Below are 21,156 nucleotides of genomic sequence, written 5' to 3'. Positions count from 1 at the left end.
GATTGTCATAAGAAGAAATAGACGTGAACTGCTTATGACTAAAATGGGAAGAATGAGAACTGTACTTTATCTCAGGAAGTGGTTTTGAGTACATGTTCTGCTGCTGCACAGAGTTCCTCATGGGTGTTACCAGTTGTCTGCTTTGACTTGCTTCCTCTTAGCTGCACTAAAGAAATAGAAATAATTGCCTTGGCAAATGAAGTCCATTGCTTATATCAAGCACTAATGCTTCAGGTTAGTTGCTTGATTTATATCTGGATAATAATTAACAGTAAAGATCAAAATTCTCAGGCGTCTGTAACTTGAAACTGCAGCATCAAGTCACTTGTCATCCTTGACTGACTTGGTTCCCTGTGGATTCCCAAGGTTAGCAGTACAAAAGTAATGGGGAGCAAACTAAAACATGTGGGAGCAGGCCCAGACATGGATGTTGGTGGAAGGTGCAGTGACCTTTTATGCATGCCTGCATCATTACTTTTCAACAGCGTCAAAGAAGAAGTTGCTCCTTTGCACTGAACATGGATTTAGATATTTTTGCTGCGTGTTGTCCTACAGGTATATTACTTAGCAGCTGTTACACATCAAGATCACTGTTAGTGGCTTTTTGTCTATCAGTTGCATGTTAATTATTCAGCAGAATAAAAAAAAGATGGACTTTCTCAGAGTTTTTTGTGGACCGTAAAACTTGTACAACCAATCTTTGCCCTTAACTGGAAGACTGCTATCTTTGGTAATGACATAAATTGAAGTAATTATCAGTTGTGTCGTGGACTATTATGCAGTTGCATCCCAATCCCAACTGTCTTAATTATTCTTTACCCCCTATTGCCTCAGGTTGTGACCTCACAAGCTAAATCTTGGCTAGGATGAGAGAACTCAAACAAATTCAGCGCTACAGGAAATATTAGTGATTCTGTAGGTGAGCCAACACCCCTGCGTTAATGTTTTCCCTGTCCCCAAGTCTGGTAAAAGATGCTGCGGCTTGTGATGAGATGTGAAACTAAGATTCTTTGTAACATTTCGGTGCTGTTCCTGGTAAAAGTGAAGATGTTAATTCAGGACTCCTGCCCGCCTTCAGATTTTAATGGCTAGTGGCTATATTCTCTATACATTCCTATTTCCTAGAGTAATATTATCCTCTTATTTCTGTCTTAAACATTCTTAGGATTCTTGGGAAAGTCTGCATTCCAGAGGTGCTGACATGTTTGCAGTTGGCAACAGATCAGTTTGCAGAAACAGTGGTCCACTTTGAGAGCTTTTGTAATCAAGGGAATTATATTAATGTAGAAAATGTCAGGTAAAATCTGGAAAGCTGCCAGATATTTATTTTCTTTTAATGTGTGCAGAAGAGATTTTTGGCTTGAATATAGATATTTACAACATTGTTGAGTGTACTCACACTTACATATTTTTATTTTCCATAGGATTCAAGTGCCCTGTATGTTCAAAATTTGTATCATCTGACGAAATGGATTTACATCTTGTGATGTGTTTGACAAAACCAAGGATAACCTACAATGGTAAGAAAGAAGTAAGCTGATAATTATTTATACATTTTAGACTTTAGAGTGTGATGATAATTCTTTATTTAATAAGATACTCTGGTGACTAGTTCAGTGGTCTCAGAAATTCTGTATGGCTTTTGCTTGTATTTTATTTTTTCAAAATACTTCCTAAGAAACTGGCCTTTTTTTGCATGCCAATATGATTTACAGTGTTGACTTGTTCTGCAAATATAAAACTATTCTTATTTGAGTGTGTTTATTCAATTTTTTGACCACAAGGCCAGATACTGACCAGTGTCTATTTATTGTCCACTTGAGATATGTGTAGCTTAAACATCCTCTCATCTTACGACATCAAGCAGTGAGGTAGGGCAATCAAGTCTCCTTCTGAGAACATTATTAAGGACTGTTAGTTGACACATTATGCATTTGTACTTTATTTAAGAAAATTACTCTTTCTTGAAGGAGCTGAAGAACGTTCTTCTTCAGCAGATTGAGTATGTGGTACTTCCTGAATGAGCTTACTGCTTATCAGCCATCAGCTGTGGAATGCATGAGAAGAGAAGGCAATTAGAAAGAAATTGCAGAGGAATGGGAGTCTCTCTCTTTTTGGAGGTGCACAGCTACAAGTTCAGAGTCAGTGGCCTCAGGCTGCATCAGGAAAAAATCTGATTCAATGCAAGGTAGAAATGCCTCATAATGAGGGTGGTCAAACATAGTAGCAGGCACCTGAAGAGGCTGTCCAACCTCTGTCCTTGGAGATGATCAGAAAGTGACTGGACAAGGCCCTGAGCATCTTAGTCTAATTTGGTCCCGCATTGAGTCAGGGGCTGGACCAGAAGACCTCCAGAGGTCCCTTTCAACATAAGTTACTTATTGTATAAATAACCTGCATTATCCTGGCACCCTTGCTATTGTGGTATCCTACACTGGATTTTTTTTATAGGAACAGGTCTTGAAGGATGGTTGGGCCCACCTTACTCTGTCTGAATAGCATAATGGTACCCTTAATTGCAAAAATTATTTGAAATCATATACTCACAGTTGTGAAATCCATTTCAAAGCCTAGCACTCAGGAAGAGTAAATATTTTTTTTTCCTCCTGGTGTTACCACATGTATGTTTGAAAAGGTTGACCTCATCTAACAGAGGGGGCTTTGTTTCTCTTTGTTTTGCCTTCTTTAATTTAGAACTGAGCATTTTCCAAGAGAAGATGTTAGAAATCTGTGTGTTGAGGGATGTTGAGTGGCAACAGCCTAGTTGCCACAGTCAGGGAGGCAATAATGCATCTAGGATCAGTTAGGGTGGAGTAGGTAGAGGCAAACTGGCAGAGAACAAGCTCTGGTGGTAGCCCAACTGATGGCATGTGTACAGGATGTGTACAAATTATGAGTTGACCGATAGAAATCTTTTGCCCCTGCTGCTTCTTGACATGTACAAATGGGCGCACTTAGCTAACTACCTTTTTTCAGGGCAACGGTATCTCTCTGAAGTAAACCTCATGGTATTGTTTGTGATGTTTATTTGTATCACAACAGTGCCATATTCAACGTTGTTTTGTTCCCTGCACAGTTCTCTCAGCTGGCACGCTGCTTGGTTTTGCTCCTTTGGGCCATCTTGTTACCCTTGTGCAGTCCATTATGTTAAAGTACTTCCATATAAGTGACCAGAAGTAAAACCTGTGTGTGGCACCTGAAGCCACTCCCTGGGTAATCTGCAACACAACAAAAGCAGTTATGGACAAGGCAATATGATTTATTACCAGCAGCATGGAGGAGTGTTTCTGCTGTATAGAGAGCCTCAGAAACTCATTCTAGGAAGTGGTTATGTAAGTTTGAATGAAGAATACTGAATTACATGGACTGGTTTGAGAGCAACGCTCAACTAGAAGTATGGTCTCATTCTTACAAACACTTAATAGAGGTGTGCATTGATCCGTGTAACTCTAGTTGGTGAGCTCCTTGAGTCATGGGCTAAATCTTAAATTGTAGCCTATAGCTGGTTATTTCAATTACTGCAGCGTGAAGAAATTGAGGATATGGCTTCAAAGTTGTGCAGCGCTCAGTTGTTAAAGGGTTCACAATCACACCACAAAGAAATAAAGCTAACAAAAGAGAATTAACTAGCAGATTGGTAACTTAATATTGCTATGATTTCAGGCCCAGAATTGCATATGAGTGTCCATATGCGGGGGGACTTGAGGGGGCCAGTTCTTATGCATTTTGCTGTTTGCTGTGATGAAGAGATCAGTGACAGATCTCCCTTTTTGTCATAAGGCATAAGAAGGACATCTCAAGTTTTGCTTGAAAGACAAAAAGGTGCTGCTATCAACTTTTGATATCTTCTTCCAAAGTGGAAGGCATTTCTTAATGCTTGACTTTCTTATTGTTACCTTGGTCTTACGCCATACGTAGTCGAGTAGAGCCAAGTAGGCATCATTTACTTCTGTGGTCCCTGGTCGTTCCCAGTTTTATTACCACTACAAGAAAAATATCTTTTTGATTTTCTTCTTTCTCCCTGCCCTCCCCCCCAGCTTCTTTTCTCTCTGAATATTGTATTGCAAGTAGGTAAAGGGAGTTTTAAACTTTGTAGATGCCAAGATGTTTAAAAGTTGAGCAGTTGTATTAAATTGTGTTTATGTCTAGTTCTGTTTTAGATGTGTTTCCTCATGGTACTGTATTAGTTGTTCTTTCTAAGAAACTGCATGGAGCAAATTGTATGTATTTTGTCTTTCTGAGAAGACAAACCTTTATTTTAAGTGTGAATCTGAGGCATACAGTCTTCCCCAGAGAAATGTTATAAGACTGTTTAGTTGTGATTTGAAGTTTAAAAAAATTAATGAGTCCTCACAGCCAATCTCTAATTGCTTTCTGAGCTACCTTTGTGCCTTGCATTTGGCAGTAAGAAGGGTCAGTGAACTGCAAACTCTGGCAGATGTCTGATTTACACGTGTTTTCTGAAAGAGTGGTCACAAATTTGTTCCAGTTCTGTGACAACTGAATTTGTGCTGACTTTCAAATAAATAAATCAGTACATTTTATTAGCCTTATTCTTTCAAAGTCACGTGAGTGGCCTGCAACAGAGATCTCATTGCTGACTCAATTTGACATGTAAAGAGAGCTCTTTCTGTTTTCTATGGAACTTTGTTCCACTTCTCTTAAGCTACTTACGATGCTCACACATGAACCACTATCTAGGCATTTTGATACAAAAGCTGGTTAAATGAATGGACTTGTGCAAAAATATTGTGGTGTTGGGTGTGACTGTCTTAAATAGCCTTGCTTTTTTTAGCAATTAAAAAGTCTTTTCATAGTGTTACTGTCCAAATTGCTGAGAAGCAACAGTAGGTTCCATGCACTGGTTAGCCACAGGTTGCCAAAAGCCAGTTTTATGAGGAAAGTGGGTTACTTGCTAGCTGACAGACTTTTTTGGAAAACTGCTGCTTTTGAGCTTCTCCAAAGCATTAATTGAGGCCCCTTGCACCATCTCATTTGAGTTTGCTGTGGTGAGTTATGCAGGGAGCTCTCTGAAGGACTGCTCTGCAAAAGATGTTGCTTACAAGGTAGCCCTGTGTTTTGGTCAGGCAGAGGCATTAACTCAGATTTACTGAGTGCTTTGGAAGCAACTTGTCTTCAACTCCTTCCTGATAATTAGACCTATTTGGTCAAGTTTAGATTTGGAATATAATTATTCTTCATTTTGTGTTGTTAGAGTATTGGTGCTTTTCATCCCTGTAAGGTGTCTGATAAAAATTGAGAAGATGCAGGAGAGACGTGTGTCTTTCGGGGCAGAAGTTTTAGCTACTTTGCAACAAATGCAACCAATTCCTCTTGAAGAAACTTTGCGTTGGTTCCAAAGTAATTCTGGATTTCATTTTAAAATTTCTTTGTTTGTTTCTCGGAAGACTGTGTAAGACTTTATTATTATTACTAAAGGGCCCCTCTGGGAGCTGGGACTAACAGCCTGGCTCCTGGCCAGAAGGGGAAGCCAGTCACCCTGGAGAGCTGGGGAGGGCCAGTCAGCTCACTAGACTGGTTAGCGGGCTTGGCGAGCCGGCCTGTCCTCTTTCAAAAGTTCTGATTGAATTAGCACATTCCTGTGGAATATTTTAGGTTTCATCAAGTCAGCACTTCTGCGTCGGAACGCTGTTCTACTGGAAACTTTCTAAGCGGGTCTCTTCAAAGCTGCTTGCCCAGGGGTGGTGCTGCTTTGACATCAGTGCTGCTTTCACTCAGACCGCTCTGCATTTAATTCAGATATGGCAATGGGTCTCATGATTGGCCAATGTATTTACTGAGGTTCATTTTAAGGGGAAAAGCTTTTGCTAGTGTAATTTCAGAGACAAAGAATGCTGAGACACCCAGTGTGTGAGCTGCTGGAGGTTTTTTTCCTTACTCAAGGTAACAACTTTTAAGTTATTCTTCTTAAATTATGATAAGTGATATTTATTTTTAGCCCTATCACACCAAAAGAGAGCAGAGGATCAAACATCACAGATAGCAGGGATTACATTTATGGTTTTATATTTAAAGTTTATCCAGCTGTGTTTTGAATGGAGGATTAGTGTGTGGAAAGAGTCTTACAGACAGAATATTAAAAACTAAGGTAGGTGTACTGGAGTGAAACTCAGTGTGCTCTTCCTGTCTGGCAATGAACTTTTGTCTTCTGGGGTATTTGAATCTAACACGGTGCATGGCTACCCAAATATTCCTGTGCCATCTCACTGAATTCAGGGTGACCTGGGCCACAACCGTGCAACTGATACAGATTAGCAAGGATGCAAAGCAGCATTTTGCCACAAGGATTTAAGTACGCTTTTTATTCTAAATCAGTCTGAGGCAATGGAGTAAGTTTTGTCTTGTGAGGAAAGAGAAATGCTGGTACTGCCACATCCGGAGGCCTGAGAGTCAGAATCCTGAGCTGGAATCTGTGTAAGCCATAATCCTGGAGTTGTCAACATGTAAATGTCAACAGCCATAAGATACGCATTCTAATCAAAAGTAGAGACTTGAAGATTGGCAGTCACCTAAAGGACTGAATAAAAATATTTTTTAAACTTTTGTTTGTTTGTTTGTTTTAATGGGACTAGCCTATTTTTTTCTGACACAAGTTATAAGCTTTGTTCTTTGGTGACTGTTTACATATCTTCTGGAAAGCTACTTGTGCCAGAACTTAGTTTATATTTCTCAGTAGAAGGGAATAAAAATATCACACATTATTAACCTGATGTTTGGACCACTGAGATGTGTGATTCTGGTAGTACTGCTCCCTGCAGTAATTAATTTCCTTGGTCCTTTCTATGCATAAAGAAAGGGAGGGTATTTTACTCAGCAGGGCTGATGTTGTCAGCTGTTTTGACTGATGCCCTCAAAACTTTATTCTGAAGTTAAAGGAATTGCGAACTTCAAGTTCACTTCTCTGCAAGGATTCCTGAGATCATACCCCAAAAGACCTTGCAAAAGGGCGTCTTGCCAGTCTGCCAGGAAAAGCTTAAGCCTTCCTCCTTGTCCTCATCCCTTAATAGGACTAGACTTTCAGCAAAGTCGTAAAAATAATACTAAGGCAAATCAGTTGGACTCGATGATCCGGTGGGTCTCTTCCAACCTGGTTATTCTATGATTCTATGATTCAGTTCTTTCATTCCACTTTATCTGAGGTATAAACTTCTCCATAGAATTTCTCTGTTTTCCCATTTTTGCGGTTCAACAAGGTTCTTAGCTAAAAGTTTCTTCCTTCTTGTTCTGTCCTGGATGGTTCTCTACTCTGTCCTCAGGACTGCTGGGAAGGGAGAAGAGCATACTTCATGAAGTAGCTTACCAGGACGAAGAGACAGTTATCCTGTGCTTGCAGTTAAAATAGTGACATTTACTCTTATTTTGATGTTGTGTACTCATGAACATCTTCCAGAGTGTGTAGGAGGTTCATTCAGTTTCCCTGATCCTTTAAAAACAGTTTCATTCAGTATTCCTTGAAAATAATTAGAACTGCTGAATATCTGTTGAACTTTGAGGTTTTGCTTAACATGGTGACTAACATTACTATAGTAAGTACAGTTCTATTCTGACACAGCTGTAATTCTGTGAATTGTTATAATATCAGCTCAAGACTGTTAGTCCTTGTTGCAGTTTTGGAGAACACAGTTTGATGTTTGTACTGCTTCCCTGTAAGAATTGTCAGTAACACCTGAGAAAAGGAGAAACTTCCACTGGTGTTCGCCAGTGTTAGCTGTGTACAGCTATTTGTCCAAACCAGACTGCCAAGCGGAACAGTGGCAAACTAGCTCTTACTACCTTTTGTTCGGTAAAGCTGTATTTCCTTGCAGCCACCCCAAATCTTTCCTTCAGCAGTTGCTGGTACATCATAAATGACCATGACTACAAAAACAGACTTTTACAGTTCAGCTTCACTAAGGAGGAGGTTGTTCATTTTAAAGAGTAATGCTGACAAATGTCACTAAATAAAACCACACTCAAGTTAAACGTGTAGCCGAAAGGGAGGTAGAGCCTGCTCTGGTGACCCCATTTCAGCCTCCGTCAGTGGGTCAGTCCATGATAGCGTGGAGTTGCAGCACTTTTAGAGGATGCAGCCTCTTATCTTTCCTTCACACCCACCAACTGTCAACCCTTTGCTACAGAATCAAAAAAGCAAGCTGTGTATTTCTAGTGGTGTGGCTGTGAAGAAAGCTCCTGAAATATGAACACAGTGTAACTGAGAGGGAAGTGCTTCGAACTTCTGGAACAGCAGCTCCCAGAACTGCAGACTACCCCTTTTATCTTGGTAAGATAAATCTTAGAGTTTTAGTGGTGGTAATAATAAGCAATAATAATATTGCTTATTATTTTTTTTCTCATGTAAGAGAAAGGGAGGCATGGGTTTGTAAAGAAGCTATGATGGCTCGCTTTGGTGGTTCAGGTTGGTCATGCTCAATAGGTGATGCCAAGTTTTCTTGCTGTAGTGAAGTAAAGTCAACATGCTCAGATCCTGCTGAGAAGGGTACACTGCAGGGATCACATCCATTCATGTCTTAAACCGTTATCTGTTTTGTTGTGAATGGGACTGGCTCTTTCGATGAGCCTTTGGGGAGAAGATTATTTGGTGGGTGATTCTCTGTGTACTTTCCCTTGCCAGGCCTAAATCTGCTAGACTGAACTTTCTGTGATGAACCCACCACGAATCTCTCGTGGCCAAAATAGCGGCAATGTCACCTCTTACTTAACTTCAGTTGTAAAGAGTGAGACAATATCTTTTTTTCCTCAGTACATTGGAATTGCCTTTATATAAATGCATACATGTCCCACAGGAATATTTTATGTGCAGCACTGGATAAATACAGTAAAGCTTTTGACAACTATAGAACAAGCCTGCTTGTTTCTGAAAGAAATAGAGAAAATAGGATCATTCATGTGCTGAATAGCTTAAGTTGTTTCCTTTCCTTATAAGCCACTCCTAACCTCAGATGCTGCCATTGTCTTGCTTTGGTACTGACAGTACTGCTACAGTCTAGTGACAATTCTTGTCCTAGAAAATTACAGATACACCTGTGAACCAGTACCGCAAAGAACATCTGCTGGTGACAGGAAAAGTGATTCAGATTGGGTTAGAAGAAGACCCAATATATTGCACTGTATGACATTGTATTTCTCTTATGTAATGCAGTGCAGTGCTGCATGCAGTAGAAAGCTAAGGGACCGTTTTGATTGCTTGGTAGCAAATGCTCACTGTGCTGTGACTCTGCATCATGTGATGTGGGCAGATAGGATGCTACCTTCTATGTCTTACACTAAATCAGTCTTTAGCTTTGAGAGGTCATTCGGAGGATGTCATAAATCGTGTCTGCAACTGCTGCAGTCTTGTGACTGCTGGGAATTTAGCTTTAGGGGAAATAATGCTCCTAGTTTTGTATGGTAATTCTGCAGTCTTTCAAGCTGATACCTCTAAAACCTTGAGAATTTACTCACTTGTTAGCAGCAAACTGACTTATTTTTTTGTAGTTGCTTTGTGGAAACAAAACCCCTTGAAAATACAAAGCTTTTCCTAAAATTGGAAAATAGGCTTCATTGGCTGGATTTTGAAATAAAACTACTTGGAATCTTGGGGTTTAAAAATAAATGCTAAACTATACCTCACTGAGACTGAGCGATCTGTGTAGGAATTCCACAGTATTTCCTTCCCTAAATTTGTAGGAGCTAGAGCAGATTATTTGCAGATCAGGAATTTTATCTAAAGAAATATAAAAGAATAAAAGGCACTCCGTCTTGCTCAAAAACTAACCCAAGGGCAGGTCAATTGAAAGAATTGCCTGAAATGTTATTTGCAATTTTTTCAGATTAAAATCTTGCTTTAAAACATGCTAACCCTTGATTGTTTAAGCTGTCTTGTGCTTCTGAGTTGCAGGCTCAACCCTTCAATAACAAAAGAAGTCAGCTCAGCTTTTGCAGTGGTTTTCAGTGGTAGGACAACTCTAACTCTTCTGAAGCAACCTGGATGCAAACACTGTTAGTGTGATACAGTACTCTCCCATCTAAATTGAGTATTATTATCACTGCTTACACAGGAGAAAATATTATCAACTTTTAGTGTTTTTAACAAAATCCAGTGATACTAGAACAGGTTGTAAATTGTCTATTGGCAGGGATTGCATTGATTATATACTGACACAGGTAGAAAATGCTAGACTAGCCTGTTATTTCTTCCCTGGAGGAATGTCCTTGTTCTCTGAAATTTGCATAAGTCTCTTGGCTACAGGTTGGTTTAGCTACAGAAATAACCCAGAGTTCCAACACACAGCTGAAACATGAAAACCTTAATTGTTGCTAGATTCATTGCCAAACTATATTAACACTCCCGGAATCTTGTTAAAGTTTCCTCATAAAATCCTCAGATAACTTCAATTTTAACCCTACACTAATAGCTATCTCTAATTTAAAGCCATATCAAATGTTATTCATTTTGACTATATTCCTCATCCCCTCTTTTCTTGTGTGAAGTTTAATTATATAGTCTTCATGTTTAATATTAGGTATGGGATGCCTAAGCAATAGTATCCATTAATTGATAATTTTTAGTCCATAAATAATGTTTATTTGTTTGGAATGAAGAGATGAGGGAGGAATTGTTTGGTTAGCCTTTGATTTACCTTTTTTTTCTCCTCAGTTGCAAGGAAGTTTTTATAATGGTCTTATTAGCTGAAATGCCTTGTTGTAATGGTATCCAATAGTTTTGATAGCCTGTAAATTTAAAAAATGAGATGAAAGGTTAATATGATTGTAGAAACATACTGTCAGGTTATGTGCGTAAAACTTTGAACAGATACTAGAGAATTGTCTTTGAGACCTTTTTTTAAAACGTTTCCCATGTTAATCTTCTTGTATTACTATTTGTGAATGATCATCATTGCTGTTGAAATCATGAGTCTTATTTAATTGCTAGGATCTAGAAATTGATGCCGTTTGCTATAAAATGTAAAGGAAGGTTGTTTTGGAGCATTTATTTTGTCTTGAAGTGAAAGACCCTTATGCTCCGTGTCTTAGTGGGATAGTGAAAACCTGTAGGTACCTTTTAGCACCAGAAATATTGTATGTCTATCCTTACTGGTATAAGTTCTAATGCTGGATTATGGATAAGTGTAGAGCAGAAAAGATGAGATAGCTTTGAAAGCCCCAACTAAATATTTGATGTTATCAGAAGTATTTGCATTTAGACATGTTTTGCATTCCATCTATATCATAAGGATAATTGTATTTAAAATGGAAATAGCTTGTAAAAAGCAGTCTGTCTACTGTGAACGGAAAAGACAGGCAAGTAAAAATTACGCAGTGATTTATATCCCTGTCCTCTGTATGCATGTTGACACCAGACATTGAATTTTAACTTGGAGAAGACTGATCTCAAGCCTGCTGGGAAAAGCACCCTGTAGGCCCAGCAGCTGGCACTGGGGTTAATAAGCCAGACTTTATGCTCACTGAGTTTTGGCACCAGTGTTTTCATTGTGTGTTGCTCAGTAATGCATCGTATCTTCCCTCAGAATAGCATCTTAGTCAGACACACCTGCTTTTCTCCCCTCCTCCTGTTTTGAGCTTAGGTTCATAGTTTCATCTTCCGTGCCATCTTCCTTAGTGCTCCCTTTGCACTCATTTTGCATCAGATGAAACCAAACTCCTCTACAAGGCTGCAAAGAAATGAGTCAGTTATTTGGCCGATGTTAAAAGACTGGAAAAAAGACTTGGCAAAACCCATTATGCTCAGGGCACCTGTAAGAAGCCTGGAATAGGATCTTGAAAAAGGATAAAGTGAACAAAGCACTCAATCAGATCCTACATCCAACTTCAAAACACATTGCAGTTAAAGTAACCCGTGTCTCCCAGAGTAATAGGATAGATAATTACATCTGAGCTTCTCTTCATTCTCTCTGTGCTTTGGCTCTTCAGGGACACTGTTGCCCCACCCTTTCCTTCCATGAAGGTTTCTAGTGGGCCTGCTTCACTTAGGTTGTCTTACATGAGAGTTCTCACAGATTTCATTAGACCAGCATGTCCCCATCACATACTCTTAGTTTGTCGCAGACCATCACTCAAATGAAACTTCTTAACTGATAATCGTTACAAAGGAATTTCTCCATGGTTTCAGTGATGGTGAATGTTAAAGCCTTGCCATTTGGAAAAACTGTGTTCTGCAATGTTTTTGGTATCCTTTCGTGTTGGAGGTAAAACAAGCTCAGTCACCTTAAAAAGCTGCCAAAGCAAGAGGGATTTTCTAACCTCCTTTTGTACATTCACATTAACATCTTGCAATTACAAGATCTTTTCCAGTTTACATCTTCCTTTCATCTCAGTCATAGACACCATCTTCTGTCATGCTTGCTCTTCTTTACTTTCCCAGTCTTTGTGAACACTGGTGGTGATTGCATCCACTCTTGACTGGGAAAAATTGCTCCTTTTAACAGGTTTACAGCATTGTAGTTAAGTCTTCCTTCTCACCATAAAGCAGTTTGAAGACAACTGTCTCTGCATGGTGTATGAAAGGAACTCTTCACCTTCCTCCTAACCACAGTGGTATCTTTTTCTCATTAAATCATTAACTCAGATTCCCAAGTGATTGACTACCAGAAGAGGCTTCTGTAGATAAATACTCCTGGGATTTTATGGCTGGTTGTTGTGGTGGGTTGTTTATGTTTTTTGGTTGGTTCTGATTTGGGATTTTCGGTTTCTTTTTTTTATCTTTGGTAAAGGAGTCATCTGCTATACAAGGCAAGCTGAACTTCAGGCTTCTCTCATTTTTCTTAGGCATGCTCCCTTTGGTGACAAGGCTTAATATATGCCTGTGGCTCAGGGGGAAACTGTATGATTCAGCCATGTTTGGACTGAATCTCTGGGTTGCAATCCCCAGTTCTCAACAAACCTAAATCAATTTTTCATATATTGTAGCAGTTTCTTAGTGCTGGTACAAATTAGCAGGTAAATATAAGTAGCCTTTAAATATCTTGCTTTGTTTTATTCCTCAAAGACAAGAAGCATTATTTAGCAAAGAATAAAAATGATAAAAGATCTGCATGCTTGGATCACTCACTAGTATTCTTCTTTCTTGCCTGCTGCTGTAAGTTTCCTTCACCCCAGCTGTCTCCAGCTCCCTGTAACAAACAATCCTCTCTACCTGCAGCAGACTCTGTCGGCAATACGTGCTGGTTGCCCTTGGCCATTTACTCAGCCACTCCTTCTTTTGTAGCATATTTGTGGTGTAAGATCCTCTTTGATGGTAAACTCGGTCTAGAGAAGTGTAAATTATTCTTACCTGATGGAGCCAAGGAGGAGGCATTCCCTAAGTGATAGTTCCTTACATTGTTTCCTAAGGAGTCTTATTTTGCTGGTGTTTTGTTTCTCGTGGGTTTGCCCCTTTACATGCTACTTTTGGTTTAACTCCAGACATTTAAAGTAAATGCCCAGTAACCTGAGAGGTCATGTAATATTGAGTAAAACCTTAAAGGTAGCTTGCTTGTTCCGTGTGCTGGAATAAGCAGCTGTTGTTTCAGATGGTATGTACTGGGATACACTACTCAAGACAGGGTTTCAGTGTTTGGTACTGCTGCATTCAAGGTTTTTTCAACCTTTTTTGGCCTCCTGTTGGGATAAGGTTTAGAAGCATTTTCATCACCCAGGAATGGCATTTCTGAAGGGAGCAGGGGAAGCCTTGGGGCAAACACAGCATGCCAAGAAAGAACAAATTACCCTTTGGGTCATTCAAAACATACATATGCATCAATTCAGTTGGAATGGGGACTTATTGCATGACGGGTAAGGTTGGCACAAAGTCTCTTTACATCCTGTTCTGGAGGGCAAGACTGTTTGTGGTTCACTTGTGAACAGGTGCAGCTGTTTGGCCTAAAATTTGACAGTTTAAGGACATGATGCTTAGAAACGTGGTGAACAAAACTTAACTTTAGAAGTCAGTGCAACAGGAGAAAGTTGTTTGGCTATGTTGCAAAGATTTAATGTTCAAGGGCGTCTCAAACTGCAAGCAGATTGATTAAACAGAAGTTGGAAAGACTGTAGCTTAAGCAGAAGTTTCAGAGTCAATCAGATAATTGTCTCTGTATCAAGAGCAAATCTTGAATCATTGGAAATGCATAGTCACTCTGGCAATAAATCTCAAGACAGGAGCACAAGATGTTTCGTGTCCAATTGAGTTCATAAATTTTATCTTGTGTGAGTACCTGTTTCACCCCAGTGCTTTCTACCAGAAGTATAAAGATGAACTGAGAAAATTGGTGCACTGATCATGATAGTATGGGAGTGGCTGTGGATGCTGTTGCTTGGAAGTAAGGAAATGTATTTCTCAGACTGTTTGGCCTTTTTTCAAAGTTGGGCTCTTTACTGGGAGTCCTGGAATGCAAACTTGACTTTGTCTATGGGCAAGATATCTTAATTGGACTTCATATGAAAGCTGTGTAAAGTTGGAATGTAAACTTTTTTTGCAGAACTGTAGCTTGTATTGACACCATGTGTCTTAAAGTTGCAGATAGATTTCCATTGTGGCCACTGAAGCAAACCTCTTTATAAAAGAACTGTTTCCCTCAGTGCACAAAGCCTTCTGCTCTCTCTATTATTTAGTTTACCAAATTAGAATTGTATCCAATTCTAGGTAGCTAGGACTATACAGGCTTGTATGCTCATCCTAGTCCCTAAAATGTATTTCTATCGCTGCTGTTTCAGTTTTCATCTTTATTCAACAAAACGTAAGCATTTTTTTCTCTACCACTCACATGATCATTATCTGTCTGAACAGGAAGTATCTAGCTGTTTCTCAGAATTAGCTTCTGAAAGCTGAGAATGTCCCACAAAAATCTGAATCCAGGTGGTTTAGCTGAAAAACAATGACACTTCTGCTCCTAGCTCAGCATGCTGTTGCAATACGAACATTGCCACTTAGGCCTTATTCTGCAAATATTTTTCTTGTACAGTTTTCACTTTGTCTGTCCTGCTTCCTCCACTTCACCTTTGTGTTTTAAGAGAAGGGAGTACCAAAGACTGTAGGCAATGTTTGTGCAGGAAGTCTTTCATGATGGGTGTCTGTTTGTATATAAATACCTCAGTCTTGGACCAACGCTGAGCAAGGTGAGAGGCAAGGGGAAAACAAGGATAACACTTGGACTTTGAGTAGGAAATTGTGCTGGGCTGCCGTGTTGCAGTGGATGAAGAGTGAGATGTCGAACAAAGCCCTCCAAAATACATCAAACCCTTTGTTAGTATTTGAGGAAGTGTCACACTTGTCATAGCTTGTTAGCTCATTCTAGAGAGAGTATGTTTTTGTGTATTGTGGTGGCGAAGGTGTTATTAGATTGGTTAAGTACTAGGTATTACCACACAAGTCGTGTGCTGGTGTTTGGGGTTATCATGCCTGTCAGAAACACATGAAAAGTTGTAAAAGGTATGCATTTGATTAGTATATGGGTATTAGTTTGTTCAGCATTATAAAAGGAAATTTGGATCGAAGATACTCAGGAGACCTGACTTCTTGATTTCCGTAAGCTTACCTTTTTGGTATTGTGGATCTCCAAAACCACTTAGCTGTGGTGTAGGTAAAAACACTGGATGTCAAAAATGTTTCCTTCTGCATCTGATCTACAGGAGGCTGCTTGTATTAGAGCAATAAGAAGCGTTTCTGGTCAGGAATCCACTGTTTCTTCAGAAGATGTGTTCCTTGCTGAGGACAGCACAAATTTAACTTAGGGATGTGAAGACTGAGCCTTCATAGGTGAACAAAGCTCATGGCTTAACTCTGCCTTGCTAAATCTGCTGACAGACCCTGTAGCTTGGAAAGCTCTGAGTGGCAAAAACATATCTTCTGCAGTGACAACTGGATGTCCTCTCTTGCTGTTGAGGGCACTGAGCACCAAAGATTTGGCTGTATTTCAGAGCGTCTTTCTGCATCAGTTATTGAGCAGAGGCAGAGGGCTGACCTGGTCATCCAAGAATGAAGCCTAGCTGAAGTGTGCTGAACCAAGGATGTTCCTCTTGTGGCAGCCGGAATACTGAAAAGAGAGGTAGAATGCCAAAGAAACTGCTCGCTCTCCTAGTGCTTAGGATGGACCAGGAGAGAAAGCTTTTGCTTGCAGCCAGTATCAGGCTGGAGAGACAAATTACTGAGCTATGCAAGAGAAGCATGCCCTGCATAATAGTCCCTTTTCCTTCCATTCCTGCGTCTGCTTCTCCCAGAGATATTAACCCAAGTAAGAAGGTTGTCCATGTTATTCATACTGAATTCATAGTGGCTAAAAATGTTAATGTCTTTCTCCTTTCTCCAATGCCTGCATTGCAACAGTAAGTGAAATAAGATGAGGAGGGGTAGGAGGAGTGGTAGAAAAAGTAGGGCTAGAGAGAATTATATTTTGGGGAAAATGGGTTTGAAGAGGAGAGCATAGTAGGAAATATCTGTAAAGGAATGAAGAGAGAGAAAAAGATGTGGCAGAAGCCGGAAAGATTTAGTAAGTCACATCAGCAGCATTTAATAAAGAGTATGTTAATCACATACGCACGTACTTGCTGGCTACCAACTAATTACCTATGGAACATGCAAGTCCTTCTCGTCTACTTTTTTTTGTAGCAGTGTAAGAAAAACTTTGGATTGTCCCAGAAGGCAGTATCAGTAAAAGTGTATAATAAATTCTGGAATGTAGATTAATTTGTACCATACATGTGAAGAAATATGTTGGCTTCTAGATGCCTAGAGCTTGCTATACTCTTTAAAAACAAGCAAAGACAATCTCTAGTACTTAAATGAGAGAACAACAGAAAATAATGATTGTGTAACAGATATATGGTAATATGTACTATCTAATGAAGTTTAATCACTATTTTTTAACCTCTTATGACTCATTTTGCCAATTTTAGTGTTGATAACGTACTGTTCAGAAAGGATGCTCTGATTAAGTTTCAGTCACAGTCCTGAAAGGGTGCACTTTTGTGGCGTCCTTCGCTGTTAGGCGCTCTGCAGTGGCAGCTTCCACAGACAATTAAGCTTTTAAGTTTCAGAAAAATGCAGGTATTTTGAAAAACTGTCATATTGGATTAGATCAAAGGTCTTTCTAGCTTGGTGTTCTGTTTTCCAGTCAGTGCCTAGAGAGAAAAAAAATACTGCATCTATGAGGTGATACCTCCTCAAATACTCTTGCCATCTCCATGTTTTGTGATTTGGGGTTTCCTGAGCCGAGGGCTATATCTATCTGTGTTTCAAAAAGAGAAACAAAAACCAGTAGCAGAGATTTTAGTGACTTAATCCATAAGGTATGTATTGCACGTGCTCTTGCAGTCCTCAGTTCAAAGACAGACTGTTTCATCACAGGCACCTATGTTTTTAACCATGACTGAGTTGATGGCTTTGATAGTTGTTGGATATATTTTGAAGTTTTTAGTTGGTAAAGTATGTGCAAAATCGCCAGGATGATCATATTTTTAATTACACTGCTTACTTGCTATAAAAATGGAGGAGCGGAGTAGAATTTATTTTTTGGTAAAGATAAAAGCAGAATCTTAGGAGGAAAAATTACTGGCAACCAGAAGTTAAAACAGTTGTATTATTAAGCAGGGATAGAGGAGAGGGCGGAGAAGTACTTGAGCAGACACAGGAGGCAAATACTACTCTGTTTTGGAAGATTTCGTCTTTGACACCAGTCTTTGGCTAGCAAGTCCTTGTTCAGATGGCTGGGAGGGTGGAGGAGTGCTTACCTCCTGTTTGGTGCAGAGCAGATGGATGTGGGGGTGTGGTGAGTATTTGTGTATGTACCCACACGTGGGCAAAATGGAAAAATTGTGGCCTCTTCTTATTTCCTCTTGCCACTTTCATTTAGGTAATACACTCACATAAATGTTTTAATCATAACATTGAAGAAATCTCAAACAACTGTCCTTTTTTTTTTTCTTTGAAGAGAGAAAGGAAAAGAATGATATATATCTGCTGAATCGCTCCACTGCAGGAAAATAGGAGAAGAAAAAAATTATTCAGACTGCAGTGGTTCTGTGTAAAATGATTTACACACTTTTCCGTAACAGATATGTTTAAAAGGCAGTGTTAAATGGCCCTTAAACTGGCTTCCATCTGGTATGAGCCAGTGTTGGTACAGCAGAGTGCTCTATGAAGCAAGGACAGAACAAATTCTGACTGGATACAGGTCTAACAGTTCTTTTCACTCTTTTTTCTTTATTAGGGATTGATGATCTGAGTCACCTAAAATGGTCAAAAGGGAGTAAGACCCAAGTGTTGTAGGCTGGTGAAGGACTTGATTTTGCTGTTGTCGTTCTACATTTCTAATGAGTTATGAGCATAATTACATGGGTTTGGAGTCTTGTTCACGTGCAGCACCAAGTTGCACGTAGGCATTTATAGCAGTTGGGTATATTGTACTAATTCCCACAGTATTTATGCTTTTTCTCTCGCTCAAGAGCCTAGTAGGATTCGTAAGGTTAACACAAGAAGCAGGGAATGCCAACTCCTTGTTATTTCAGAGGAAATGCATTGAAACCTATTAATGAAATCGCTTCTGCAGGGGTGTCTGAACTCCACCACATTTCTGAGGCCCCGTCTGTGCCAGCTGTCATCAGCGTCCCCTCTGGCACGACAAGGCAAAGCCGGGTGTGTGCCCAGCAGCTCATCCCAGTGGGAAAGCCTGGGATGAAGCCAGGGATAGTGGCAGGCTGTTCGCCTGGGACTGGTGCAGTAGGGCCAGTATTGGCAAGAATCATAGAGGGGGGCTGATGGCAGTTGAGGAGAGTACAGGGGTACTGAGGGGGGAAGGAAAAGCATCTCACACACTTAAGCCAGGGCTTGTGGGAGATACAAATGTTTGAATTGGCATCTTACCCAAATATTAGCCAAAAGGTGCAGAACCTTGTTAAATTGCTCGGCAGGAGTTCAGACCCGAGTGTTGTTCAATCTGGGGAGCACACGATAAGCCAGACATGTACAATAGAGAATGATGGGAAAGCAGTTCACAAGAATGTTTTGTTTTATAAATTGTATTTTTATTGGACAGCTTTTTAATTTTTGTCATCAAAGCTTGACTGAGTGCTTCCTCCTTCAGAGTGCTGAAAGATGGAGGCTGGATGTAATTCACTGGAGGTATCTTAGTGCCATTTTGGTTTGGGTACCAGCTGCTGATCTGATAAAGTGACTCCATGGAAAGAATGACTTTTATTAAGTTTGCTCTGTGTATGATACGAGCTTGAATTATTATGGTGCTTCTTCCTGCAACCTAAATCTGGGAAGAGAGTAGATCTGCTCATAAGACTTCTGGCAAAGTACTTGTACAAAGAGGCGGTCTAGGAAAGTAGTCTCTGAGAGCCTTAGACAAAGATTAATATCTCTGTAGCAGAACAATACTGTCTGGAGAGTCTTTGCCTCCTGGTGTCAAATATTAAAGTATCTTTTTATTAAAGGAAAAAAAAAAACACCAAACCAACTCTTCAAGGAAGTATTTATCCTTAGCACCCTCTTCTGGGCAAGTTCTTAGTGTCAGGATTTTGTAAGGACACATGAGAGTTCTTAAGATCTTTCATATTGTTTTAAATTGCTTTGGCTCTTAGGTACCTCTAGTATTCTCCGAGGCTTACAGCTTCTGATAGAACAACAGGAGCAGTTTCTTAATGTGATGCCTACCAATAATGTTACAATATGCAAAACCTCATTTTTTTATTCCCTTTATTATGGTGGAAATATATTGGGTTTTATTTTGATTTGAATATTTTTCTTTGTAACAGTTCAGCTCACGTTAGATAACCTTCACGTATCCTCATGAAAATCCCACACATGTGGCATTATACAGTATTTTTAGTGTAACCAATGGATATAGCAGAAACTGAAATAAACACTGTTTTAGAAACCCAAGTACCTGCAAGACAGCTTGCTGCCATTTGAAGGGAAACAAGGTAGACCTAATTTCATTTCACTTTTTGCTGCGATGATAGCTCTTTAGTTGTCTGCTTGTCACTTTCTATGCATTTGGAATGCCATAGTGATGAGTATTGGAGCCACTAGAGAGAATAGCATAGAGCTGGTGGTTTCTCAGTCCTGCTCTCCATAAACAGTCACTTTAGGCTACTTTTGGTTAAAAAGGGGATGCTTTTCCCATGGAACCATGGAAATTTTTGAACACATGGGCTTTGCTTTGCCAACTGTGCACCTTTCTTTTCTGTCAGAGATTGCCAGCTTGGTTGCTACGTGATCCCTTGTTGGGAATGCTCTGTGCACTGTGTGAGGTTGTGTCTGACTGAGTCTTTTAACCTGCTTCTGGCAAACAGGGCCCTACGTGATCTCCTGTTTTGCTTTGTGCTAAGACTGAATTCTGCATCCCATGTTCTGGCTAAAAGAAGTGTTCAAGAGAGAAGGTTTTTATTAAAAATAACGCATTTTCCCGGCAAAGCCTGTGTGAAAGCCAACTCTTGTGCATTCCCAGTAACTTACCTTCTCCTCCTTTGTTATGGGACTTGGTAACGTTGCGAAAAATCTAGTATCTCCAAGGAGTTTAGGGTCATTGGAGCTGATCTTTCCCTGATGGGAAACTCCCACTCCTATTGCTAGCAGCTGCATACTTTACATTGAGGAAAAGGTGTTTGGGATGTGGTAGAACATGCTGACGTGGTCAGAAGAGAGGGGTTCAAGATGTGAAATATTAAGTACTGGTAAGGCTGATAAAAGAAACCTACGTGCCTAGAAGAGAGGTGAGTAGGAGAGCAGAAAAAGCAAATTACAGGCACTGTGTTTAGAAGTTAAGAAAGTCTTTACCTAGTTAATTACCTGCAGTGTCCTGTCTGGAGAAATGTTACATACGGGCTTGAACTTAACCTCCATAGTAAAAACTGAGTACAGGGAAGAACAGCTACAAAAACCCTACCCAGCATGAATCTTGAAAGCCCTGGAGACATTACATGCCATCTGTATGAAGAATCCAGCTTCTCCAGTGCTCTTGCGGATGGCAGCACAGCGTGTGGCTGCGTGGTTCAGAGCGCAGGTTTCTGAGGTCAGATCACAGGAGCTGTGGGATAGGGCATGGATCTGCTGAGAGATGCAGAGGAATACTGGCTGTTGATTATGGCTGCTCCTCCCTGTAAGCATCTTCCTACAGGACTTCATTTTGAGCTATGGCTGTGTTGTTAGGGCAAGAAACG

General features: G+C 40.0%; 1 protein-coding gene across 2 annotated transcripts in view; it reads left to right on the top strand.

Moving 5' to 3' along the window:
* The window catches only part of ZNRF2 (zinc and ring finger 2), a 60,460-nt gene that overhangs the window by 29,076 nt on the left and 10,228 nt on the right, over positions 1–21,156 (top strand). For both annotated transcript variants that reach the window (XM_069860152.1, XM_069860151.1), the window contains exon 2: positions 1,425–1,520. In XM_069860152.1, the coding sequence (XP_069716253.1) occupies positions 1,425–1,520 (96 nt within the window). The remainder of the gene's footprint in view (positions 1–1,424; positions 1,521–21,156) is intronic.

The sequence above is a fragment of the Phaenicophaeus curvirostris genome, chromosome 6 (genome assembly GCF_032191515.1).
Source record: "Phaenicophaeus curvirostris isolate KB17595 chromosome 6, BPBGC_Pcur_1.0, whole genome shotgun sequence".
In the NCBI taxonomy this organism is placed as follows: Eukaryota; Metazoa; Chordata; class Aves; order Cuculiformes; family Cuculidae; genus Phaenicophaeus; species Phaenicophaeus curvirostris.
This window is presented reverse-complemented; position numbering and strand designations above follow the sequence as displayed.